This window comes from Athene noctua, chromosome 4 (assembly GCF_965140245.1).
Source record: "Athene noctua chromosome 4, bAthNoc1.hap1.1, whole genome shotgun sequence".
Taxonomy (NCBI): Eukaryota; Metazoa; Chordata; class Aves; order Strigiformes; family Strigidae; genus Athene; species Athene noctua.
In genome coordinates this window covers 12,312,318-12,339,205 of record NC_134040.1, presented here as the reverse complement: position 1 = coordinate 12,339,205, position 26,888 = coordinate 12,312,318, and the positions used below count along the sequence as shown (strand labels likewise).

At 40.3% G+C, this 26,888-nt stretch overlaps 1 protein-coding gene across 3 annotated transcripts; it reads left to right on the top strand.

Moving 5' to 3' along the window:
- The first annotated feature begins 571 nt into the window (after nt 1-571).
- Nucleotides 572-26,888, top strand: HTRA3 (HtrA serine peptidase 3). 3 transcript variants are annotated; one of them, XM_074904454.1, is made up of 10 exons: nt 572-1,463; nt 10,742-10,841; nt 12,578-12,800; nt 13,479-13,673; nt 16,292-16,324; nt 16,976-17,095; nt 18,138-18,141; nt 23,013-23,061; nt 24,830-24,925; nt 25,894-26,888. In XM_074904454.1, the coding sequence occupies exons 1-10, from the start codon at nt 1,040-1,042 to the stop codon at nt 26,057-26,059; spliced, it is 1,410 nt and encodes a 469-aa protein (XP_074760555.1). In that variant the 5' UTR covers nt 572-1,039; the 3' UTR covers nt 26,060-26,888. The 3 variants fall into 3 exon arrangements, with proteins under 3 accessions (XP_074760555.1, XP_074760554.1, XP_074760553.1); XM_074904453.1 differs by lacking the exon at nt 18,138-18,141 and having other exon boundaries at nt 16,976-17,099; XM_074904452.1 differs by lacking the exon at nt 18,138-18,141 and having other exon boundaries at nt 573-1,463; nt 16,976-17,090.

The window sequence follows — 26,888 nt, the reverse complement described above, 5'->3', positions numbered from 1 at the left end:
AAGCATCTTGTACAACTTGTAGTGATGCCATGTATGAACAAGCAGCTACCAGGGCTGTGTTCAGCTCCAGGTGTCTCTGCTTTATCATCCGCAAAAAGGGATTCACATCCAAGTCCCGTTGTGTTGAGTATTACAAGAGGCCGAACCTTGACTACCCCATGGTGGCAGTGATGACAAATGTCCTTATTAATGCTGACAACATTAAAGACGAGCATGAGGGAAGACAAATCGGCTGCTAGCGTTCTGCCCCACTCATCACTGAGATCGCAGCTGCCCTCTTCACATACGTTCTCTTACACATACATATTTGTACTTTATAGCCCACGCCGCACACCCACAGCTGCTGGCGTCCAGTGGATCGCCGCAGCCGGGCTCACACCGGGCCTTTCCCCCCTCGGGGTGGCGATGTACCAGCAGGCGGCGGCATCTGTCCCGCACCGCGCCGGCTAAGGGGAGTGGGCCCCTCCGCAATCCCCGCCGCAGGGAGCCCGCGCAGCCCGGCCCGGCCCTCCGCGGCCTGCGGCCCGCCCGCGGGGAGCCGGCCCTCCCCGCCCGGGGTGGGGCCTGGCCGCCGCTGCCGCCGCGGAGCTCCCGCCGCCGCTGCTGCTGCTGGAGGCGGCGGCGGGCACGTCCCACATATAACCCTGCCGCGCTGCCCGGCGCCGCCCGCACTGCTTCCCGCCGCCGCCGGGGGACGGCGCTCACCTTGCGCGGCAGCTCGGCCATGGCTCGGCGCCTCAGCCCTGCGAGCTAGTCCCGGGAGCCGCTGAGCTGCCGCGCCTCGGACGGACTGAGCTGGCCCGGACTCCGCGGCTCTGTGCTCCAGGCTCCTTCCTTCCAGCTGCTGCTCCTTCCCGCTCCGCCTGCAGAAGCCCCGCTCGGGGGAGAAGGGACTTTCCCGCCCGTGTGTGCATAAAGCCCGACTTTCCCTTCCCTCGCTGCACGGCGACCGCACGCTCCCCCTCTCCCCCTCCTCCTCCCGGGCCGGGAGGGCTCGCACCCCTTCTCCGCCGCTCTCCCCGCCAGCAGCCCGCCGAGGATGCGGGGGTCCCTGCTGAGCCTGTCGCTCCTGCTCTCCCTCAGCTGCAGCCCAGGCGCCGCGGAGCTCTCGGCGGCCCGAGCCAAGTGCCCGACCCGCTGCGATGTCTCCAAGTGCCCCAGCCCCAGCTGCCCCAGCGGCTACGTCCCCGACCGCTGCAACTGCTGCCTCATCTGCGCCGCGGGCGAGGGGGACTCCTGCGGCCGCAAGGAGGACCCGCCCTGCGGGGACAGCCTCGACTGCCGCTACCCCATGGGCAAGCGCTTCGCCAAGGGGGTCTGCCAGTGCAAGCTCAGCGCCCAGGTGTGCGGCAGCGACGGCCGGACCTACGACAACATCTGCCAGCTGAAGGCGGTGAGCCGCAAGGCGCTGCAGCACGGCCTGCCCGCCGTCGCCCAGGTCCAGAAGGGAGCCTGTGAATCGGGTAGGAGCATGGCGGGGCCTCCCCGTGCCGGGACGGCCTCCTGGGGCGGGGGACGGCGCGGGGTGTGCTGAGGGGAGCCGTGATTTTCAGTGGCCTGGGAAGACCTGGGTGGCCCCGGTGACTGTAAGAGGTGTCGAGGCCAAGGCACCTTACCCTGCGGCTCGGGATGGCTTTGGTGTGGGGAAGTGGTGCTGGGGGCCTTTCTGAGCACAGAAATACCCCTCGTTAGTCCTCAGTCTGGGCTAGAGGAGTCAGCTGAGGTTTGCAGAGGTTTCCCCTCGGTAGCATGGCCATGGACACCTTGGCGTTGTTGTGCACATCACTGCCACAGCACTCCCGTGAGCGGGAGGCCCATGCACTCAGTATGGAAGTGAGCTCGGTGGAGGCACTGGGCTGTCGAGGTGGGGCAGTGGTTACACCCTCAGCCGTCGCCTCTTCTCGAGGCAGGCTACACTGGCAGGGCAAGCTTGCTGTCATCCTGCCAAGGCTGCCTTCGTTTCGTAATGTCAGCACTCACTGCTGAAGTGTTTTGGTGGCATCACCCGTGCAGGTTGCGTTGCAGACGCATTGCACCATGGCCCGCACAAGCAAAGCGGGGATCAGGGAACCCTCATGCTCTGGCCTTCCCTGGTGGTATCTGGGAGGTTAATTGGATTCATCTGACAGGCATCTCTAGGCAGAAAAAGCCTCTTAAAGCCATGCACCTCGAACAGGCAGAAAAAGCACCAAGTAGTATATAAACCACCTAAAACATAGTCTTATGCCTGTTTTCTTTTCACAGGAAATTTCGTAGTCTTGTAGAGTCTAAAGTGAGAGAAAATGCCTGCAAACCTCCTTTACGGTTTAAAATTTTGACACTTAAGATACTGAATGATCTTCTGTTTGCAGTAACATACTGAGGCCTTTGCTTGGATATTGTGATATGCTGTGGCACCTTCAAGCTGAATGGTTTAACTTCAGAAAGTTTAATGATCACTTCAGTTAGTAATCTTTTGTAGTATTAAAATGGGTCACTTTATGGAAGTGTTAATGCTGCTAATATCACGTACTTACTGATAAGTTATTTTAAGGGTTTGCTTCTGCTACCTTTCTCTTACGTGTTCCTGGAAAGCAAAGCCATATGCATAGCGGAGCTTTAAATCATCCATTAGTGTTTCCATTATGTCAAGTGAACCACTGACTGTCCTGTTTATTCACAGATAGTGAACTTGCAAAGATTACTGGGAGGGATTAGAGAGAAAAGGGCTACAGTAGTAGCCTTTCTGTGAATATGGGATCTTTCATATATCCTGCTCTTGAGAGAAGGCAAACTGTGGTGTAGAGGGAGGAGGTCAAATTATATTTCTGGAGTTCCTTTAGGAGTATCTTGTAAGAGACAAGAATTGCTCCAGATGCCAGCCTGGAGCTGCAATGATCAGTCTCTCCAGTATTTTGTAGTCATAAACTGCTGTTTGCCTGTTCCTTTTCACATCAGCATCCGTTAGCTTTAGTACTCCTAATATTGGTTGGATCTGATCCACATGAAATAATCAGAATGTTTAACCAAAATGAGTGAGCTATAGGCTGCATCTAAGGGCCTACTGAGTACTTGGGGTTTGGTACATATGACATTTTCTTTAAGGAATCCTCCTGAATCTACTGTTAACAGGCTTAGGAGTTTGGAGATATGTAGCCATGAGGTGGAAGTAACATTTTTTTTTTTTTTCAGGCAACTATTTTAGTGTTCATTTTATTTTGGTTTTATTTTTTTTCCCAGAAAGCCTCAGCTTAGATGAAGCATCTGGTTCTCTGTTAAGTTTTAATTTTTTTTTTTAATTCAATTCTACAGCTGCACAAACTGAAGCTCAAAGAAACCAAGTGTCTTGCCCAAGGTCAGACTGAGTTGGTGGTTGAGCCAGGAATAGAACTCAATTATAGTATTTTTAAATTTTTTTTTTAAACAATAACATTCAATGGCTGTAATGAGAGGTTTAGAAGAAAGTCAACAGTTTAAAATTACTGTCGAGTTTCTCTCTTTTCCCTGTTCTTGAAAGAAATCTGGCCTCAGATGACTCAGAGTTTGAAGGGCTAAGTCAGTTATGAAGTAAATTCAGTTCTACTTAACCATACATATATTAAAACAATCTCAGATAACAGCAACCTTACACAGCATGATTTAGGCCATTTTCAGAATGTGCAGTGACCCTGAGGAGCAGCTTTTGAAATGTCTGCTTCTGTCCATTTCCAGTTGCTTATGTCACTGCTAAGTTAGGTTCTGGCTGTGATAAACCAAGATAGGCTGAGAAAATTTAGCTGTGGTTTCCTAGTGACAGAATTCTGGTGAACAAGGATGCATGAAAAAGGAGTAGTAAAGGACAGAAAAGTATGCAGGGAGGGAGGAAGGAAACAGGTGCTGAGGATAACTGAGTGGTAATTCCATAAGTGACAGAATTTACAATATGTTTTTACTTGTCGAAGTCCTGGATTAGGTTGAAGACCAGCATGCCAAATTACAAGTTCTAGATACAGTGTACTAAAGGGGGTGTGTACTGCGTGGAGGTACTGGAACTCGTTCATGGATATTCTTCAATACGCCTATGGCCTGAAAAATATTACTCATACAGTTAGCCTTACGTGTCTCAGCAGACCCCTGGACTTCTCTGAGATACTGATAGGAACAGTTGGCAGAACTCCTAGGCAGATTGAATCTATATGCTACAGATACTATTTTTTTCCTCTTCAACACTAGATACCTTAATATATGAGAATCTTCTGAAGCAGCTAGCTTTTTCCTGCCTTCTGTTGCCTACTGTGAGAAAGGCAAGCTATTACAGGCTAGTGACTAAATAATGGCATAAACATTTACAGAAGATGACCCCTAATCAAAGACCTGTTCTTACAGAGCCCTGCTTCTCACTGCAGCAAATTTAAATTTTAAAAATGCCACATATCAATCTATTAAAGTGTCACACTCATCAGTTAAAGGATTCACATGGTCATCTGTAATCTATGGCCATTTTATGTCAGACTTTTTCTTCCACAAAGTGCTGTTTGTGATCTCTCTGTACAGATTTCTTAGTACGGTTAATAATTCCCTGCAATGTTATTTTGCTAATGGCTTCTGTGAAGACAGTTCAGATGTCAAAAGATTTGAATTTTCTCACCTAGGATGTGAAAGTGAAAAAAAAAAAAAATGTTTTTGAAAAATATGGGTGCTGTCTTGCCAGTGCAGCAAGGAAAACTAAAAGTTTGATTCGAAAACCTTTGAGGAAAGAAGTTCCAGAAAACAAGTTCATTGGCTTTGACACTGATCCTTTGCAGGGTTCTGCATGAGAATGTCTGTCCTCTGTGTTGTTTAACTGAAGTCACTCTCAGAAAGTGGTCATGATGTAACGCCTCACCCATGTCAGTCAAATCTCTGCAAGATATGGGTCTAAAAGTGCAGTTCCCTAAATGAAATGCTTGAAATCTTGTTAATGCATGAGCAGAGTCATTGCATGCAGTTCTACATGGGGGTGTTTGGAGTGTTCCTGTATGTAACCTTGAACCTGCAGAGGAACAACTGAGCATATCATTACTTGCTTTTCTGAGAGATTGGCCCAGTAAGAACTACCGAAGTCTCCTAGTGGTATTGTCGTCAAAGCCTTACAGCTGCCTTCAGCTGTATTTAGGGAAATGCACAGCAAGGTGCTGGATAGAAAAGCAAATTCTAGTCACATTCCTTTACTTGTTGTTTTCCTTATGTCTGAGTTTGTTTGAGTTCCCGCAGGTGAGGATGGATATTGTACAGTGTTTGGTGTATATATATACGTAATACAAAGCATTAACACCTCACTGCTTTGTATAGGATAGCTAACAGGAAAGAGGTGTTATTGCATCTCTGAGCATCTGAAGTCAGCAAGGCAGTGAGATGCCTGTGCTGGCTTATGCCAGTCTGTCTCCATCTGACCATTGTGATTGCTGCACTGCACAAGAAAGCCACTTTGGTGTTGGTTCACCAAATTGTTTTCATCTCTGCACGGTAGACATCCATTGTATAAACAAGTTGCCTGAACCATAATGTGGCATTAAACTCACCAAGGCTTTATGGTCAGTGCACAGCTATGCAACTTGATCTTAATGCTGAATTCATTGGAAAAGCTGCCCATGAACCTATATATTCCAGCAGATGTTTCTGTTTTTTAAGCAGAGACATTATAATCTTTTATTTGTCTTTCATTTCTTTCCATGAAAGCACAGTAGGGACAGTGTTTATCCCTGGTGATCAGATCTGCCAGGTTGCAGTCCTCCCTTAGTCATAATAATTTTGCTGAACATACAGATCTTTTCTAAAGCTGGTTTTAAAAGGGAGATGGGGGAACAGCCTTGAAAGAATGAGTTTCCCAGGCTCACAAAATCTTAATGAATATAAAATTGTGGATTTTAATACAATGTATTGTCTTTAAGAAGCCATTGAAGGTAATTTGATTTAATTCTACAGGGAGTAAGTTGGCAGATATTCAGAAACTTTCAGTCTTTTGCAAATGTAAATTGGTCTAGCTTGTCTTCAGTGGGATTATGATGATTTATTTCTGCTGAAATTTTTTCCAGTTCTCTGCATGCTAGGTTAACTCTACAAATTTGTTGGAGTTGTTCCTGATTTATGGCAGTGTTAATGAGATTGGGGTGGGTCTGTTGTCTCTACCAAAAAGCAAATAAAACACTATTAAATTAACTCATAGCCTGTAGATAACATTACTATGCAGGCAAAGTCTTAATCTGATAATAAGGATTCTCCTACTTGACAGGCACTTTAGCCATGTAAATGCAGTGTATTTGGAGCCCATAGAACTGGAAATGTAAGATCGTATCTTACAAAATAGGCTGAACATCTTTAGCTCCAGTTCATGTACTTACATCCAAATCTGGATTTTGAGTGTGTGAAAGGAGCTGGATAGCTTCTGAAAATCTAATCACTTAATTGAAATGATAGGATGGGAGTTCGGATCTGCTGAAAATCTGGTTGATGTGTGGCTATGGAGCAGACTGGGAAAATCTAGTTATTTTGATTAAGAAATGTGTGGACCGCGAAAGACTCATACAGTGTAAATTTGTTTTTGCTTCAAGTACAACCTGGTTGAAACACCTTTGATATCTTGGTTATGCAACGGATAGTTAATTGGATTAAATTATGGCTTTTTGCCAAGATAAATTAGCTTTGGTTAGTGTGAGATGATTTTGAGCATGCAGTAATAACATGGAAAATAATGATGTTATTGAGTGATCTTTGAAAAAATATGTGGCAAATCTCACTAGGTCAACAGGTCAAAATACACAAAGCTGCTGTAAACTCAGAGCTTTTACATTCACAGTCCAGCAGAGGTCTGAGAGCTGCATGAAACTGCCAAACAGCAAGAGTATGGAGGTGGGGGGGGTGTGGGGTGTGTGTTTCTTACTGTTTTAGTAAGAACAGTAGCAGTAACTAGTGTCTACCAACTAATGCAAATTAAAGGATAGATTGAATGTCTGACATAAAGCCCTGACTCTACTACTACAGTTATAACACTTCTTTTCAGGGCAACTTTATACAACTTCTTGTGTAAGACCTTACACACCTTCTACAGTGTTGGATGTTGCTTCCTTCTTCAGCTTCCCAGGCTGCAGTTCCTCCCTTTTAAAGTATATTGAGAACTTCTGATGAAAACCAATAGTTTAATAGTTATGCACTAAAACGTTATTAATATTAAACAACATTTCAGTTCCCTTGAATAGGGCTATATGTGTGCAAGTAAATGTTAGTTTACATCTTCCAAGTCCACAGTTTGAGCTCCTGGCATGTCATATAATGTGTTTAAAGGTTTTTATCACACCCAGCTTGGAGAAAATTATTCCAATAGATCAGTTTCGATGAAGACCTCTCAACTTTGTAAGTCAGTTTTCACCAGTGTTTAGTCTCCATCAGAGAACGGAAGAACAGCTCATCTCTAATCAGGCCAGTAGATCTTCAGCTACACCTTTCTTAAAAAGTTTGCATGTCTGTTATTGATCCTCCTTTGTTTTGGATTTCCCTTTAATATATAGTGCAGATTTGGATTTGCCTTCAGGCTTGAGTATTCTTGTCTTCTGACCCCAGCAGAGAGGTTCTAGACTCCTGCTCAGCCTGAGAAATGCTTTCACTATGGTATGGAAAGAAGACAAGGTTAGCTTCAGTTTTACAGTCTCTGCTCTGTGTCGCTGCATTTTATTTTCTTCAGCTCTTTCCATGTTTGCATTCATCCAATACCTCTTTCAGACTTCTTTCTGCCTACCCCAAATTTTACCTGGAAAGCCACTGCCACCCATGATGTTTCCCTGGTGGCTAGTCAGGAGTGGTGCAAAACTGAGTTCCTTGGCAGGCATCCTGCTCTGCTTTTGCCCATGTGCAATGCTGTGACAGTTTGTCATGGGCAGAACAGTTCAGCACTCAGCAGCTGCAAAGGGGTTTAGTTGCCCTGGCTCACACAGAGCTATGTTCATTTACACCAACTGAAAGCCTGCATTCACTGTGCTTTTTTCCCCCCAAGTCTATTCTAGTTCATCAGCTGAGGAGCTAGCCAACTGTTTTTCGTAGATGTGTCGTCATTTCTATTAAGATGAATGTGATAATAATGTTGTATTCTGTCAGTGAACACTGCTGTGTATGCAAGCGTTCAAAGTCATGTTAGTAGACTTCAAAGGATATACTTGCATAATCAGGCAAGCTGCTTGTGAACTGAAGGTAAGATAAATCTTCAGTGTCCCAGTAAGCAAAATAAATAACAGCATATTGTGCTTACATTTGACTGTCCTCTGTGATTCTTGTTTGCAGTGTCTCTTTTAAACTAAGTGCTGAAACAAGCATGTTCAATTGATTAGAGAGATTTTTCAGTGTGTGTGAGAATGTACATAAAAATAATAGACTTAATCTAGTCCTGCCAAGTTGTTCCTTCTGTTTATACTGTATCATATAAATCTAGCTTGCTAAATGTAAGCATGGTTTCTTTCCCCTCAGAAGTGAACCCCATGCCCAGTAACAGGAAAAAGAACTCATGGACTTCTATGGAGAAATGCCTAATTGTCTTGGTCTGGCTTCTTCAATACTTTCTTTCCTTGGTACCAACTAGAATTGGGTCCATTCCATAAGTTTCTGACTTTGCTTCAGGTCTTTTGGATACTGTGGTAATGTAATGTAATCTCGCACTTTCTGACTTCGTAGGTCCTTTAACACTTTATTGTGAAAGCTTTCTGAGAGACTGTAAGAAATATAACAACTAGTTCTGTCACCCACTATCTTATGAATTTATTCAAAGAATAGAATAGAGACATCGTTTTTGTAAATAGGTTAGACTTCATTGTGCTGTAATCTTTATATTCATCCCAAGTAATATACAAGTTACAATGTTTAATGATCAGTAAAAAAACCTGTAGATAAGGATCGGTGAAAATGATCTTTGAATTAAGAACTATACAGAATACCAAAATGCATAAGACATCTCTTAAACTTCCCTCTTCTTTCTTTTCTGTGTATCTTTTTGTGGGATGCCTCCTGCCTACTTTCCTTTTAAAGACTTGGGTGAAGGGCAGCTGATGAAAGAAAAGAGTGTCCTTTCAAAAGTCAGAATCTGTATCTGGACTTGTTACTATGTTATGTGATCTAGAAATAGGCAAATGTAGAACCCTTAAGATCAGGTGTTGACTTGGTACGCAAGAGCTGCTGTGGAGTTAGTTCATCCTTCAGCACGAGTTGAACTTAGAGCAAACCACGATGGTGTGAAGCATCGCTTCTGAAGAGTTGACATTGTTTACAAATCAGAAATTAGAGCCTCTCTCTCCTGACTAAATGGCAGAAAAAGAATTACATCCCTGGGATAAACTATGTGCTATTGCATCAGATTTGAATAAAGCCAAAAATGTTATTGCTGTATCTGATTACAATTAATTTATTCCCTTCCCTAGATCCCATAGTTAATTTCGAAGCTGTGAACATGAAAGATTGCTATTTGAGTGTGGTGTTATGTCCCCTAGCGTACGTTTAACATACGTGGTGATATGTTCCCATGTATTATGGATTGCAGAAAGTACGGCATTCTAGCACAAGCAGTATTTGTGATGTTGCAGTGTTAGAATCCAGGGTGTTGTGACATTAGAAACAAGGATGCTGTGGACTTTTTTCCCTCTCTAAGATCTTAATTCCACAGAATTATATTCAGTATTCACAAATGCTATGCATACTGCTGTTTAATGTAGTACTGCACTGGCTTTTATCAGAGCACTTATCATTTACTAATCTATTGCTATGCCCAGTTGCTTGTGACAGCTTAAAAGTGAATTTGCAAAACTTTTTTAGGTGCAAAGGTTATAATTTACAGCAGGTTTCCAATGTGTCTACTTCAGAAGAACCTAACTTGGGTTCTAAATGTGGTTCCCAAATGCTGCAGCTGTATTAATCAGTACTTGTTAGGCCACATCTAGAATACGGCATCTAGTTGTAGACCTCTCCATACAAGAAAGGCATTGACAAACAGGAGTGAGTTCAGGAGAAGGTCGTGAGGATGGGGGTGGCGTTGGGGTCAGGACTAGATGTACCTCCTGTTAGAAGAAGCTGAGGGAGCTGGGCTTCTTCACAGCCTGGAGAAGAGGAAGATTCAGGCAGACCTAACAGTGGCCTTCCTGTACTTATGAGGAAGTTATCAGGAAAATGGAGCCAGGCTCTTCAGTGGTGCATAGTGGGAGGATAAGACACAATGGGTGTAAGTTGAAACACAAGTCTTAACAAGGGAGGTTCAGACTAAATATAAGAAGAATTTTTATCTCATGGAGGACAGTGAAGCAGTGGGAGAAGTTTCCAACAAAGTTTCTGGAGTCTCCATCCTTGGAGATTTGCAAGTCCCAGCTGGACAGAGCCTTTGAGCAACTTGGTCTGCCTTTGTAGGTAACCAAGCTTTGAGCAGGAGGTTGAACTAGACATCCTGAGGTTCCTTCCAGCATGACTTACCCTATGACCCTGTGCATTTTGGATGATAATTAGTAGTTGTCCCAAGAAAAATACTCCAGACAAGGCTTGTAGACTTCCAAGAAAGACAAAGAATTTATAGCCAAGTGATGATGTTTAATTTTCTATGGATCAAGCAAAATGCTGGATGAGTTTTGAACAATCTTAATGACTTTGATTCCTTTTCCAATATCTGTTTGGAAACTATCCCAGTAGGAGAAACAGACCAATTCAAAGCATATTTATCTCACCTACTTGGTATAAAAGAGTATTGTCTTATTAACATATCCAATTCTTTCTGCTAGTATAGGTCACCTACAGTCCAGCAGCCCAAGATACAAATTCAACTTCATAGCAGATGTGGTGGAAAAGATTGCACCTGCAGTTGTACACATTGAACTTTTCCTCAGGTAATGCTTCCAATTCTTTGTGTTTCAATTGCATTGTTTAACAAGGGTCTACAAGGACTTTTCCAGTGCAGTAACTTTCAGTTTGAATTCTTGAAATTCACAAAATACTCAGAAACATTACAGCAGACTCATTTATCCAGAGAACCACCTATTTCTGTGTTTTGTTTCTGTTCAGTAGATCTATTTTATCAGGCTTATGGTCTTTACAGTTCTTTACAATGCATATTGTCTGCCATAAAATGTCTATCTCATTTTTTGAGGTCTCCTCAGCCTTCATTAAAATGTGTTGCTTGTATTGTGCTTATTATCCAAGTTAAAAAAAAAAAAAGTCCAGAAGGTAACCTGGAAAAATATAGCTCCTTGTTGCACTCTGTTTTCATTGAGAGGTGATTTTATTTTGGCAGGGAGAACATTAAGAAGTAGCATGTTGGCCAGATGTAACCTATCTAAACACAGAAATGATTTCTGATAGAAAAAAAAGTACTAAATTTGCTGACCAACACATACCAATATTCAGTGTACTGAAGCTGGAGCTAAGGTGCCAAGTTTAACACTGAATGCTCAAAACAACCTGGGAGGCAGGTTTAACATTGAGTGCTCAATCCAACCTGCTGTCAGAACAAATCACTGCAAATATTACATGTACTCCATTACCTGAATACCTTTCTGCTTGAAGTACTCTCATTTTGCATAGGTTTAAACATTTCTTGGAGGAATTTACAGGCTTTTTTAATATGCAAAATCGAGATGGTCAGGTTTTCTAAGACATAGCTTTATGCACAGTGATCGATCTTCTGAGAGAATGTTGCAGTTGAAGATGTTTAAGGTCTTTGCATATGTAGTTAAGGTTGTTTGTTCTTTCCCTATAAGTAAATGTTTGTCCAGCAGCTTGCTGGGTGCTAATTGTGATACTGTCTTTTGTCTGGGATTGGCTCCAATTCTTTACTGCTGAATAGCCCAGAACTTTCCAACAATTTCCTAATAAGGACCACATCTCGGAGAAAGATGGACCTTTTCTCATCTACTGCCCAGGCACTCTCTGTTTCCCTAACAAATCTATTGTCATTACAGCAGTTGTTCATAGAGAAAAGTCATAGTACTTTAAACAGTTTATGAAGTCTTTTACTGTCTATATTGCATTAAATGTTGTTTTCTACCGAGTCTTATGTATTGGTAGTGTTCTTTATTTTCTTTCACATCCCAATTCTTTTCAGTTTCCAGACATGCTTTTTCCTGCCAGTCCACACTTGGACTTCATGACTCCTTGAGACGTCACCTCTTCTTTACTCCTCTGTCCAGCTCCAAGGTTCCTTCTTCCCTTTTTCCCATTAGAGGACCAGTCCATTTGTCGGCCCTACTATTTCCTGTCATTGTTTTCTTCAGGTATAGAAGCAGCTACTGGTGGCATCAGATGGACTCCTCCTCCTTCTGTTTTTGTCACCTAGCCTCTTTGCAAGGAAGCCTCTAAAAATAGACTTGGAAACCAAAGGAAAAGGACCCTGCATGCTGTCTGAAAACCTCAGTTCCTATCTCCCTGGCTGACTAAAAGCAGTTGCAATGTTCAGCAAAGGGTTCTTCCTTTGTCGTTTTTTTAAGTTTAATTTTTGTAAGGGTTGTAACATTGGTCACCAAATGTTTTGCTATTTATCAGGGTGAAAGGTGGTAAATGATTTCCAAGGTAATCTTCTCAAGTTATGCTTCTCTTATTGAGTTATAATTACTTGCTTTGTGTACAGGCACCCTCTCTTTGGTCGAAATGTCCCACTTTCCAGTGGATCTGGGTTTATTATGTCTGATTCTGGTTTAATTGTCACCAATGCCCACGTGGTATCAAGCACCAATGCTATATCAGGGAGACAACAATTGAAAGTACAGCTACAGAATGGAGATACCTATGAAGCAACTATCAAAGACATTGACAAGAAATCTGACATTGCAACAATAAAGATTCACCCAAAGGTGAGTGGCATAAGCAGATGAATTAATTGAGAACCCTATTTAAGTTTCATTTAGTTTGGAGTGGTTGACTGGAATATATGTTTAGGGATTCCTTGGAAATATATCCGGGGAAAACAATGTACTGTAATACACGCCTGGAGATTTTTCATATCTTGGAATTAAATTACTTTGTCTTCTGTGCTAGGAACTGCTAAAAAAAGGGGAAAAAATGCAGCTTAGCTAATATGTGGCCATATTCTGCTATCTTTACCTGAAGACCCATGCTATTTTGGTTAATCCTTCTAGTTTTGTGCCAGTACATAGATGGCAAGGTGATACATAGGATAGGGAGAGCAGCAGGCTGGTCAACAGCTGCTTTGTATGCTGTTTCTAGGAGCTGCAGGGAACAATCTGCTGGAAAACAGGGAAATCTTGTTTCAGAATCTTGATGGCTCTGTTGTCTGGATGAAATTGCAAGGTACTACTGCTAGCAGTCTTGTTTCTGAAGACAGTTTAAAGCAGTAACACCATACAGTCTCCTAATTTTACCTGGCATAAGTTTTGGGTATATGAGTGGCTCTTCCATTAATGTAGTGGAAAGTATATGTTCCTAACTTCTTGCTAGTTTTTGATCTTTCAAATCAGGTTATTTTCAGATATAAACTAATGCTTATATCTTTCTTTCTGTGTTTATTTAAGAAAAGACTACCAGTATTGTTACTGGGACATTCTGCTGATCTGAGGCCAGGAGAATTTGTGGTGGCGATTGGAAGTCCATTTGCCTTACAGAACACTGTGACAACCGGCATTGTCAGCACTGCTCAGCGAGATGGCAAAGAACTTGGCCTGCGGGACTCAGATATGGATTACATTCAGACAGACGCTATAATCAATGTAAGTACTGGGAATGTGAGGACCTGAGCTTCACAGTCCTGGGACTTTGAAATCCCCACCTGTTCAGCAGAGAAGTTTGTGCTCTGAAAGGTGAATCCACTAAATAAAAGCAGCTTTGTTTAAAATCAGTGATAGGCTCTTCTTTTTACAAAAGATTATGCAGCGTCTGCAAGTTGCATTCAGGCCTTAGTGTTGTGAGAGGTATGATAAATAAAACTACTGTCTTTGAGATTATCTGTGAAGACCCTTCTAATTGCGTAGATCTCGTACAGTAACAGATGGTTGTACATACCAACAGTAAATCAATACATTTGTCTCTGCTTGATCAGCTGATCTGTCCAAGCAAGCTGTAGAATAGAGCCAAATCATCTCCATGCATTAGAACCAAATGGAGTAGTCAAGTTGACAGTATCTGCTTCAATTTAATGACAGGACACCCAGGTAAGAGCCTAAGGAGAGGTCTGGGGGGGGTGTGTGGGGTGTGTGTTGTTGTTCTTGTTTTTCTTTTGCACATCACATACTCCAAGTAAGAATTTAGATGTAAAATAACATAAAGTTTGAGATACAGTTTGGAGTTAAGGGTCCTAGCACTGCATGTTACATAGAAACACATGAAAGTAATGTCCTTCAGAGCAGCTTGGAGGGATCCAGAGAGCTTAAGTAAAGTCCTTGGGTGTGTATCTAACTTGTACTGATTCTAAAAAGAGCACTACAGGCATATCCGAGGTAGAAAGTGGCCTGAAATTTTACAGCTTAAACTTTAACATTGAAGGGAAAATATTTCCAAAATTTCTTTGCTGGACCTTGATGTCAAATTTCACATAACAAGTCATAATGCGTAAGAGTTTTACACACAAAGCACTTCACTAATGTTCATTGTCACAGATCTGTCGAGAGAAATTGTATGGGGGGAAAAAGAGGGTAATTACTTCTGGTGCTAAGATAATGTCATTTAAAAAAAGTGAACTTTTTGAAAAAGCTTCTGTATGATCCAGGAGCTGAACCTCTTAAGACATTTAATTGGAATTACTCTCTTCAGTTGCCTAAGAAGAATAGGAAAACTTAGGGAAAATTGGTTACTTGGGAGCATATGTTGAATTGGTGGCAGAGACAGAATTAGAACATGGGATTCTTGACTTCACGCCTATATGCATTCCTCAGGATCAGACTGCTTCCTTGTATATACTTAGGCATTCACTGCCCTCAGAAGCTAATAAGGAAGTATAAACAAGGTTGTTAGTGTGTCAGATAGTGCTAGACCAAATGGAATAGTGATAGTAGAGGAGGTAAGGAGAATGACAATATATTTGAGTTACTTTGCCATCAGAGACCACAAAATATGAAGATAGTCACAGGCATAGGGATGCTTTGTGCTTAGCTAATGCACTAGTTTTCTCTTGAGAATGGGAGGAGTTTGAGAGCTGGTCTAGTCAGAGCATTCCTGTGGCTCAGCCAAGAGTTTCCTGCAGGAATGTGCATGCAGCTGCATTCTGAGAAATGCTAGGACAGCAGGAACATGGGGCAGGAGAAAACAGGGCCATACATTCCTAAATGGATCTATACTGCATGGGCTGAAGGTTGTCCATTCTCACATCCTTCAAGCAAAGGACAAGTGAATGAAAGATCATATGCTAAGGAAGGCTGAAAAATCATTATCTTGGTTCCTTTGTGTTAGTCAGACATAAAAATAAAGTGTGTAGCCTCTGATCCCTGAAAAGATAGAATGTAAGAAACAGATCCCTTTGTTTAAACTTGAACTTCAAAGCTATTTTAAAAACTTTTAATGTCTGTTTTATTCTTCTGAGAATCTATAAGGTTTGCCCAGTGCTATCTAAGTGTAAATAGTTTATATGGCTCATATTGCTGTCATGCATCACTCAGCTTTTGTTTCTTTTGAGTGGTAAGTTGCTGCTCTTGGCTGTGCAGTAGACCTACTCGAAAACTCTGGCCTTGCTCAAAAACAAACTTGTTGAGCCAGCATGAGGATGGACAAAAAACTTCTCCAACTTTCATTTCCTGTAGTCCTGTTGAATGTTTCCTTTGAAGGCCATTAAGTATTAGGCAACTTTGGACTGCTCAGAGCTGCTATATATCCTCTCTAGAGAGGGCTACATGTCTGTGGTTGCTAAATCAATCCTTATGTAGTAGGATTTACCTCATGTAAAGCACTGTGTTCTCCAGTGGAGAATAAGAGAATGACAATGTTACAAACCAAAGTGACAAATAAAACTACTGAAGAACTGCATGGGCACCTCACTGAACTACAACTTCAGTTAGCAATTAATTATTTCAAAACCTTCTTCTGACGGTAGAAGAATCTAAATACTTATTTTAATTATTTAATAATTCTTCTTAAACTTAGGGTCTAACTATTTTGAGTGTTAAGTTGCCACTCCTAACTTAAAGCCTGTCTCTGAAAAGAAAAAAATATCATAGGAGGTATGAAGTGATAGGGTAAGACCTACTGTAATCTTCTGTAATCAGTATTGTGTCCTTACTGTGCCTAAGAAATGACCTGCTCTCTTTTATTTACTTATAAAGAAAATACTGTTTGAAATAAATATTGTGTTTCTTACAGTGAAGCACCAATTTATTGTTCCCTTATGTCATTTTTACAGTACGGCAACTCTGGAGGACCTCTAGTTAATCTGGTAAGTCCAAGTGACTTGGTTTTTGTTTTGTTTCAAGAGCTAGTTTGAAAGAAATGGGAGAATTTTTTTTAAAGATTCATAGGTCATACCAGTTTCTAGTCATTCAAGTGCTAGGCAGATACTCTGAAGCTAATACAAACTGCACATTAAGTCTCAGTTCATACAGCATAGAACATTTCCCCACAGAGCAGAGGAAGCTTTACACAGAAATGAGGAAAATGGGCTCTGGTAGGAGCAGTTATGCTTGTTCACACTATGAAACCTGGGATGCATGGCAAAGATGGGACCTGGTTAATTTGCACAACCGATTTTAAAATAGATTGCTTTAAACTAGCACTGATTTTGCAGGTTGGTGAATTGTAGCTGTAGTGGTAGTAGTGACTCTACTGCCAGCTCAGTGGAGGGAATCTTTTGCTGAGTGGTAGGATGGACTGTGGATGAACAAACTGTACTGTAATCTCTTTGGCATCACAGTTGAATGCAGAAGGGGTTGTGAATCAGAGCCCAGATCCTCCCTTACAAGTAATGTTTATTTCTTGAGCAATTACAACACTCTAAAATTTCTTATACCAGCTTTTAACATGAAATGCTAGGCAGTGAGCTGAACCCAGTCACTTAGGAGCAAATTAATTGGGTGCTGTCTCTCAACAGGATGGTGAAGTGATTGGTATTAACACCTTGAAGGTCACAGCTGGAATTTCTTTTGCTATTCCTTCAGACCGCATCACTCAGTTTCTCACAGAGTCCCATGACAAACAAAGTAAAGGTAAGGTCTGCAAGAAACAGTGACATCTTTCAATTATTATCGTGATCTGTTGGTGAAGTGCCAAAAGACACAGGTCTGGGATCTTAACTGCTAAAAGAAGCAGCATTATTATATTGTAGAACACCGTAGACCTGGAAATAGAAAACAGCTTCACAGAAGTGGGAGAGATGTTTTATTACTCAAACCCCTGAAGAGTAGACAGTATCTGTATAAATCTGAAAAAGAGCCTCTGAGGATAGTGAGGACACAGATGAGTCATTACAGTCTCAAGTAATCTTGAGAACAGATGGTGACTGGTTCAAGGAGTCTTACCTTCCTCTTTCATATACTGTCCAAGCAAAAATGAGATTAAGGTGTACTATGGAGAATAAGGTAAAAACTTTTTAAAACACTTGTTCACAGGTGAAATGTAGTGTGTGCACTGTTGTGGATAATCTTTATCTGTGGTCATCTAAGTCAGTACTATATAATGAGATATTGTGATAGACTCTCAGATCCTGGTGAGAGAGCTGTGTGCTAATTCCAGAAGGAATACATGGGGAAGGAGGGGAGAGGCAGAAAAAAAGAAAGGCCTCTGCACCAAAGAGCATATAAACCTAAATATACCAGCAACTGAAAACTGCAGTACTCTGGACTTTTTTTATGTGCCTGCCTCGTATCTGTCACGCTGTACAAGGTCTCATACTGCGTGCTGCACAGCCAAAACGTATCTAGTAATGCTTCATCCAGGCCAAACCTTCCTTTCTCTTTTGCTTGCCAATTTATCTGTCCCCACCCTGCTCATCTACTATCATGACTGTTGGCTGCTGCTTCTCTTGAATCTTTTTGATATTAATCTTGTCTTCTGAGTTCATCCGGCCTCTCATGTCAGGGTTGTTTCTCTACACCATTGTCCTCTTAGTGTTCTCTCAGATAGTGTTACTTCAGAAACTTCCTCAGTCAGAGGTTTTTAAGTTATGCATCTGCTCATATATTTGAGACCATGTGATGGGTCTCTTCTGTGTTTTGCTGAATTCCCCATAGGTTGTTTTCACTTGTTGATTGGAGGGGGGTGTGGGGGGTCTGTGTGATGAAAAAAGTTATTAATTATGTACTGAAAAGTACATTTCAAAGTAGCTGACTTAATTTTGTTTCAGCCAACAAGTCAAAAAAACCCCTATTTATTCATCCAGGTTACTTACTGTATGTTGACTTCTGAAAGAAGCAGGTCTGTACCCTTGGTGATGTTATCCTTCAGAACCAAACCAGTCATCTCAAAACAAAGGAGAGCAATGGCTCACCCTGCAGGCATGGCTCTAGAGGCATGTGCTGAAAGTTCATCTTCTGTCAGGGGTCTTGGTAAATGGGGCTGGAAAGTCAGTGAAGGCTAGAGACGCCACCACTGAAGTGAGCCACCTTGCTCCTTCAGGAACCTTTGCCTCCAGAGAACTATGAACCTGCTGAGCCCAGCTGGAGGGCCTAGAGATAGATCTGCCTGTGGAACCCTAAGAAGAAACAATAATGAAAGATTCAAGTTCACTTCCTAGCATCAGTGCAACTGTTATTACTTGGCATACCCTGGGAAATGGTAGTTTAAAAAGTTGTGGGGTTTTTTTCTCTTGTCTGAAGTACCTCTTAGCCTTTTGCTGCAGGCAAGAGAACAGTCATTTAAAGCCCTTGATACATAGAGAAAGATCATTTCTAGGATATAAATTTTCTAGATTTGAGACTTAGTTTGCATTGTTTAGCCCTTCAGTAATAGTTTTCAGGTTTGTTGTATAGGCATTATTTCTTGACATAAAGAATTTATGTAAGCAGAATTTTTGGGATGTTTTTATCATGTTTTCTGTTCCTCTAGTTCCAGTAGCTTCAGTGGGATTCACCCTTATGGTACAATTAGGTCATAAGAAATAAGTTTAAGGTTACTACCATTTTGCTCTAAACATGGGATTGCCTAAAGATGATAAAATTCCCTTAGGAAACCACTCTTTCCAGTTTTACGCTGTCATATGGGAAATACTCAGAATATTGTTTAATAAGCTTGACTCTAGTCTTTTAAATTTCAGTTGATCAGATAACTACCAGTTTTACATAGAAGGCATATATTTTTGAAGTCACATCTATTTTCTATAACTGCAAATATGACCTACTGAAGTATAGAAGTGGAGAGGGGAGGAAAAAGGAGAGGATAGTATTGGAATGAATTACTTGCGAGGGGAGGAAAAAGGAGAGGATAGTATTGGAATGAATTACTTGCATTGATTATTATTGTCTAAACATTCTATATTACCTAATGCATGGGCAATACATAATAATACGTAATGTATTTCAACAAAAGATTTGCCACACTGCATAGCGACAGTTATCTGTTGAATGGTCTTGAAGGCCTTTGCTAACTTTGCATTTTCAGTAGTAATGTCAACCTACTTCTATAGTTAGGAATTCCTAAACTTGTAGATGAAGTTAAGTCTCTCCATCTATATTTAGCCATCTGTGTATTCTGTCTTTTTTGGAAGTCATCTATATACTTAAGCATTGACTGATCTTATTTATTTATTTATTTAACTTCAGTGTCTTTTAGTATCCTATAGCGAATTTCTTTCAGCCTTGGCTCTGCTATCTATTCCTAGTTTAGACTTGAGCAGAACAGTAAAACTAGAAAGTGTTTGAACATGTATCATCTAGGACAGAAGACAGTAAGTTAGCAATTTGACAAAATATTAGAGAAAATCCAGCCTAAGAGGTCAGTCTGGTCTCTCATATAATGTTAGCAGGAAAGTGAATAGACTTTGTTTCAGATGGGTAGGGAGAAATAGGGGAACTCGGCATTGGCCACACCTAACAGGTCATTTATATGTACCCTTATTTACATCCTCAGAATGCTTTTTTAGTTGTGTTGAAACTGTGTGCTTACCTGTGTATTTGATTATTACTGATAATTATTAATACTCATGAGGGTTTTCTGAGTATACATTCAGACTACTGATTAACTTCAGCTATGCTATATATATGGAAGGTACACTGCACATAATTCAGTATTATAGACTCAAGCTCTTTTCATGGTTTCTCTTTGGCAGTGGGGTATCTTTCTTAAATGCTTTCAGAGCTACTCATGCAATCTGCAAGACAATCTGAGTGCAAGAGGGGTGAGCAGAGAAGTAGTTTTGCCTGCTGCTTGAATAAAAAGTGCAGGATTCATTTCTTCACTCAGAGTTCTTGGTGATATCCTGGCCCCACTGAAATCAACTGCAGTTAGGATACTCATGTGCCAGAGTTATTCATGCTGGTAAGAGTTTGAGTATCTGACTCCTTAATTTGGATTTATCGGTTCTTGCCACAGTTTATAAGTCATAAACACTTTTGCCTTCAGCCTGGGTTTATCTGTCTGGTTTGTATCGCTGTTGTTACAAGCATCAATAAAAAAATGCTTTCCTTGCTGTGGAACAGAAATCTCCATAAATAGTGAACTGCTTCTAGATACTTGGGGTCAGCTGCTTGTGACTTTCTATTAACACAGAACAGATTTAAGTTTAAACTAATGGTCGAGGACGGTTTGCTTGACTTTGTACGACTGGAATCAGAGTTTAATGTGGCCTGGTGTTTACAAAAATGAAATGTAATTTGAATAACCTTCTCTGCTGTGCTCTGCTCCAGCTTTAAGCTGTGATGGTTTCACATTTGTTCAACCTTACTGTTTCAACATATTAACCTTCTTTTAACTACTGCTGGGATTTCACCCTGGTGACGCACTTAGATTTATGAGCTCGCTTTATTCCAGTTCTCTTAATTATTTTTTCTTCTGCTTCATGATTGCCAGAATGACAGGTTTTGAGACTTTTTATTCCCAGAACAGATGTAAGATGACAATGGTAGTTCCAGGTGCCACATACTGTTCTGCCAGTGCGACTTAACCCTGACATCAAAATACCTGTCCTTTGGGGTGATAAAACATCACAACTGGTTGATTGTGCCTGTTCAGTGTCTGCTGATACTCTAACAAACTGGACAGTTATATTACATCTGATCATTGTAGATGAAAAATTTGGCATTTTGTGTAAGATATTTGATTGTGAATGGAACAGACTTTTGCAAAACAAAAGGCCTGCAGTTTCTTTACCTGTATTCTTACATATGAAAAGGCTTGGGGGTGGGAAGGGAGGGAATCTAGACTCTGCTGCTAAAATAATCCATAGCTCATAGCTGTTAGTTTTACTTTATGCAATAGCCTGCTACTGTTATCATATGAACCTCTATTTGCAGTACCAAAGTACACTGTGGAGAGAGGGTAGAAGGTGAGTTTTGAGTTTAGTGCATGAACATGGATGAAAATGTAGCCTAAACTGCCCAAAGATGAGGTGGAATGAGACTTTTATTTGTGAATAAGTCTGTAGTTACCAGATTGTTTTTTCCAAAAGCTTTATTTTTACATGTATCATTAGCCACTGGGGAAATAATTCCCTTTTAGATCAGCAGCATCTCTGTTGTGGTTTTTCATTCTTGCCCAATCTTCTCCTTGCTGTTTTGTTTCTTCCAGATCAATTTCTTTTGTCCCTTCCTTCATTTCTGATTTTTCCCTCATGTAAACATTCCTTACTCAGCCTGCAGAATATGCTTTGTGCTTCTGCATATTTCTGCATCATAGAGGCAATGACCAGCAGCAAGCTGTTTAATGCACAGTAAGGAAACTGTTATCTGAGAGTCTGTCATCTATGTGTCTCATGAAGACAACTTCATTATTTAACTGTCCACACTGCGGGGACAGGGGGATTTTCAGGTGGGAGAGTTATCAAGTTTGGATATTTTTAAAAAGTGAAAACTTAGATTTATGCCATGTAGACTAGAGAAGCAGTATGAGAGCACTAATTCATGTCCATGCCCAAGCTTATGAGACTTTGAGTAATTGGACTTCTTCCTGACACTCTTACTATAGCTGATTTTGATCTCATTAGTTTCACCTTAAAATACAGGAAAACCAGAACATTTCAGGAGAAGCAGGGATGATAGTTACAGATGTAAGATTGTTCAGAGTGTAGTAAATCCAGTGTTTAGTAGTTGACGCTTTCACTGACACTAATGGAAATATTGGACATGCATAAGATTCAGGACTAATTCCTTTACTTGGGACTGTTTTTCTTGGAAAGAATAAGAGTTCCATGAGACTCTGTACATCTCCTTTTCAAACTTGTTCCTCACATGAGAACATGGAGAAGCTCAAAGAAATTGTGAAGTAGTTATGCTGGAACAAGTAAGGGGAAATACTGTTTCACACCGGATATAACTAACTACTGAAGCACTCTCTTCAGGAAGTCATCAAACTGCATTTTCATAAGACAGCTGTGCAATATCATGACTACTAAAAGCCAGCTACAGAAATGTGGTGCTGCTCCTACAGGAGTGAATTTTCACCATTTAAATTTCTGTAGAGTCCTGGCTAAGGTCTGTAGGTTTTTTTAAAAACTTGTCTTTTTTGGGGATAGAAATAACAAGCTATATGCATTAGGATCAGTGTTAGTTTTTTTGTTCTCCTTTTTCTGAAAGATGGAAATTTTAATTTCTTTAAATCCTAGTCCTACATTTTAATGAGAACACTGTATGATTAAATTGTCTTGACCAGTTTCAGATGAAATGGTCGTTATGGAATTTTCCATTTACTGAAGTTGTGTGATACTAGATCACAGAATTTTTCCTGAATTTCCTGAAGGAAAACTCTTATGGAATGTACATGAGCTTCTCTTACCCTCACTTGCAGAGAGAGGGGTTGTGATTTTGTACACCAAGGCTAACCAAAATTTAAAAATTACCTCAGTATATAGGTGTATGATTTATCTTTAGTTTTGTTAAAAGCTGATACATCCTGTTTTAATTGACAGGTATTTTGGGTCATTAAAGTAGTTATCTTTGTCACTGTCTAAATTTCTTAAATATCCTCTATATTATTTTCAGATGGGAAGAAACGTTTCATTGGCATCAGAATGCTGACAATAACACCTGCGTAAGTATCTCAGAAAGGTAATCTATATGATCATGCATAGAAAATGTGGTCAATAGTAGTTCAGAACTTCATTCAGCTGTAATTACAAATCTCAGAGAATCCAGAAGTGTGTGTTAGCTTCTGTGGAGTCTGCAGGCATTTTGATGATATTGGTGAAATACATGTTCTGAGACCTGGAAAATCAGTCAGTTATTTTCTAAATACTGATAATGTCCAGTTGATAGCTGAGGGAAGTTAGGAAGAGCCTTAATACTGGTTTTGGTTCTTGATGAGGATGTCTGGAATTACACTAGGTTTTAGATGACATTTAAACAAGCTGCTGCTTTCAGATGACCATGAGTGTTAATGGTAGATTAGCTGCCTGAGGATTTGGCAGTAGTTTTATCAGTGCCAGTGGTGACCATATGATGTGAGATTTGATGTCTCACTGTTAACTGGAAAGAAAGTATTTGCTAGAGTGCAGAACTAAAGCTTCATGCCTCCATGTTAACCAAGTCAGAATATGGACACCCTCCTCCAGTTCTTTACAGTCTTTTCTCTCTCATGTTGCTTTGTGTCTTGCTGTTACCTGGATATATTCTAGGATAACAAATGAGGGATCTTCATGCTTGTGTTCTTTCCCAGCAGTAGGCATGTTTCCAATGTGGCAGTAGACTACAAAATTAAAGATGACAAATTCCACCTGGGGTTTTAGTAAAGCCATCTTTGTTTGAGTCACACTCTTGTAATCCTCCCCAAAGGGTCAGATCCTCGGATGGAATGAACCAGTGTAATGGCATTAACATCACTAGGCCACCACCCATGGAGAGAAATTCAGAATGTTTCTCTGCATAATTGTGAAGTGAACACAATATAAGATTTTACTGCTTTTGTGGTGTTTAATAAAGCACTGTTAAGATGTCTCCAGGTCTATTTTCAGGAAAAGATTAATTCCCTTGATTTGTTTTAGTCATTTAATTGTTAGCTTGCTCAGTACAAAATCAAATGAAGTGAACCTGTGTGCAGCCATTTTGGCTTGCTTTCTGTCTGAGAGACCCCAGGTTTTCATGACAGACAGCAGAGTATTCTATCATTGGTTAAAACCCTTTATTTTTAGAAATGGGTTTTAACCCACACTGTACACAGACCTGAAATGATGTCATCTCCTCAGAAATGAGAGGATGTTTTTAGAGTCTCTATTTTGCAGCTGGTTCCTGTCATCTTTCTTTAGAAAAGGATGCACCAATAATTCCCCAAGAAAACTTGAGGAAGTTGAAGTTTCCTTAAACTCTCACAGTTCCAGTCTATCTGACTGAAGTTATCAAAGCTATATTGTTCTAGATAAAGACGAATTATGAATGACTTACAAAATAAAATAAGCAAAATCATTAGCAAATTTCTGCACCATTACCAGTATTAATTCTTTGGGGCACGAATGTCTTTTGTCTCTGTACAGCACCTAGGACAGAGTGACTGTCCCTGTGCTCTTCCACAGTGCACTCTGTGCTACTGCTACAAATAGCAAAAGTCAGGTTCTTGCAGGACATGTATTGAGACCATTAAATATAGCATGTTTTTCACACATAAGTAGGTTTGACTCTCTTAAAACCTGTGTTACTTGTTTTAATCCAAATTCCAATCCCTTACATTGACATCACAAGAAAAAGGGGCAAACAACTGTTAAACCATTCATTTTTGGTCACAAAAAATTTGAGAATAAGTAATGTTTTTTGAATGCTACTGCTTTTGTAGTGGAATCAAATGCTATATAATGTTGTACTTCTTTTAGCTTGGTGGAAGAATTGAAACACAATAATGCTGATTTTCCTGATGTCAGAAGTGGAATTTATGTACATGAAGTTGTTCCAAACTCACCTTCCCATAGGTATGTAGAACATGTTATTTTCTTCACCATAAGTAAATCTCTAAATAGATACTAGTAGGTAATATTTCTATTTATATTCAAGTACTTCCTCATACCAGTCTTGATTTGTAGTTAAACAATTTAAAATTATGCATTTAGGTTAAAAAAATAATATTTGTGCTAAGATTCTACTCACATTTACAAAAGTGGAATATTTCAGTATCAGAACTTTTAAAATGACATTATGGAACACTAGCAGTGTGCAAATTTAAAGAACACCCCAAATACAATGAACCAAATTTTGTTTTTGAGAAGTATGTTGAATATTAAGAAATAGAAACTTGGATTGAGTTTAAACAGGAAACAGGATGGCTTTCACATAAGACACTGTCAGAGCTATTATCTGAGACTGCTTTATGTGAGAGGAAGAAACTATTTTACAGAACAGTTGGAAAATAAATAAGACAATTCTAAAAATTACTTTAGGAATGTTTAAGAAAATGCAAAGACAATAAAACGATTCCTTTTGAGCAGCAACAAAGAAATAATGTACCTGTAGTTCTGTTGGTATGATTTGCTAGTCTTGAAATTTTGACACTGCTTTAATTTCCAATGCTTGAAATACATACTGGAGAGATAAAAGTGTGTTCTTGCAAATGGATGGAGTGAGTCAGTCATGGCTAAAAGTCTTTTCTATTTCTCCTTTGCTGTAGTTTTGTGGAAGACAAAGAGAAAGCTAGACAACTTTTACTGTTGGTGTGTTTTTGCTGTTCTAGAAGAAAATCCTCAATGAAATAATGCAAGACTGATGTTGCATTTAGCAAGTACTACTGATTATTCTTCTGCAGTCAGAAGGGTGGAATTTCCTTTCAGTGGAAACTAAAACAAGTAAAAAAAAAAATTTAAGTCGGCCAAGGAGGTGGTGAATAGTTTTTGTGCTTTTTCTCTGCATAGAATGCATACTTACTACCTTTTTCTTGTCTTTGCAGAGGAGGGATCCAAGATGGAGACATCATTGTTAAAGTCAATGGGCGTCCTTTGATGACTTCCAGTGACCTGCAAGAGGCCGTGATGAATGAATCCCCTCTACTACTTGAAGTTCGAAGAGGAAATGATGACTTGCTATTTAACATTGAGCCTGAAGTTGTCATGTAAATATAATTGAGGAAGCTCTCACCATAATTAAACTCACTTATCCTGGAACACTAGATACCTCCTTTACAGCTACAGTAATTATACTTCCTGTTGACTAATGACAAGGTGGACTAACTTAATTGCCTGAGCCATTTCTGTACATAGTAGCTAGAATGAATTGAATTATGCCATTTATAGAAGATTTAACTTTCAAAGAAATTTAAGAACTGTGTTCTGGGGAGGGGGAGGAGGAAAACAAATTTTGAGTAGCTGGTAAAAATGGGGTCCTCTTCCAGTTCCTGCAGGTTGAGAGCAGATTCAGTTCTGCATTTTTGAAAGACCAAAATACTACTGGAAGTGAGGAAGCATGCCAAAAGGGGTAATTATTCTTAAACTACAGTCATAGCTGCAGCAGAACCAAGCTATTGCAATGCACAATTGAGCTTTTTTTTCTATATAATGTTTTCAATGTGAAACGTATTGGCAAAGCTTGTATTTGTTCTTAGTGCTCCTGTGCTATATGTCAAAGCAGGTAGATTAAATATGTAAATACCCAAAGGAACAAAAATGGTATCAGGCTATAGAGTGTTACACCTAGGTCATGCGATTTTGGAATATAGTAAATGATTCTTATAGAATTAATGCCTTATTATATATAAATCAAAACGATGTGCTGAACAAAGTTAAGTTTGAGAAAGTGCACAATTTTTTAAAAATTTGATACAGATTAGTTTTGCATTTTACTAGTAAGCTTTGCTGTAAAATTGTTACACTACTTTTGGCTTGTACTGTGTCTGTTTCTACTGTAAGGAGATTAAAGTTTACACAAATAATGCGTTGGTGTAAACCT

Coding starts and splice junctions, on each gene's coding strand:
- HTRA3 (XM_074904454.1), top strand. CDS start 1,040: ATGCGGGGGTCCCTGCTGAGCCTGTCGCTCCTGCTCTCCCTCAGCTGC. Junction 1,464..10,741: donor GAAGGGAGCCTGTGAATCGG/GTAGGAGCATGG, acceptor CTGCTAGTATAG/GTCACCTACAGTCCAGCAGC. Junction 24,926..25,893: donor CCAAACTCACCTTCCCATAG/GTATGTAGAACA, acceptor TTGTCTTTGCAG/AGGAGGGATCCAAGATGGAG.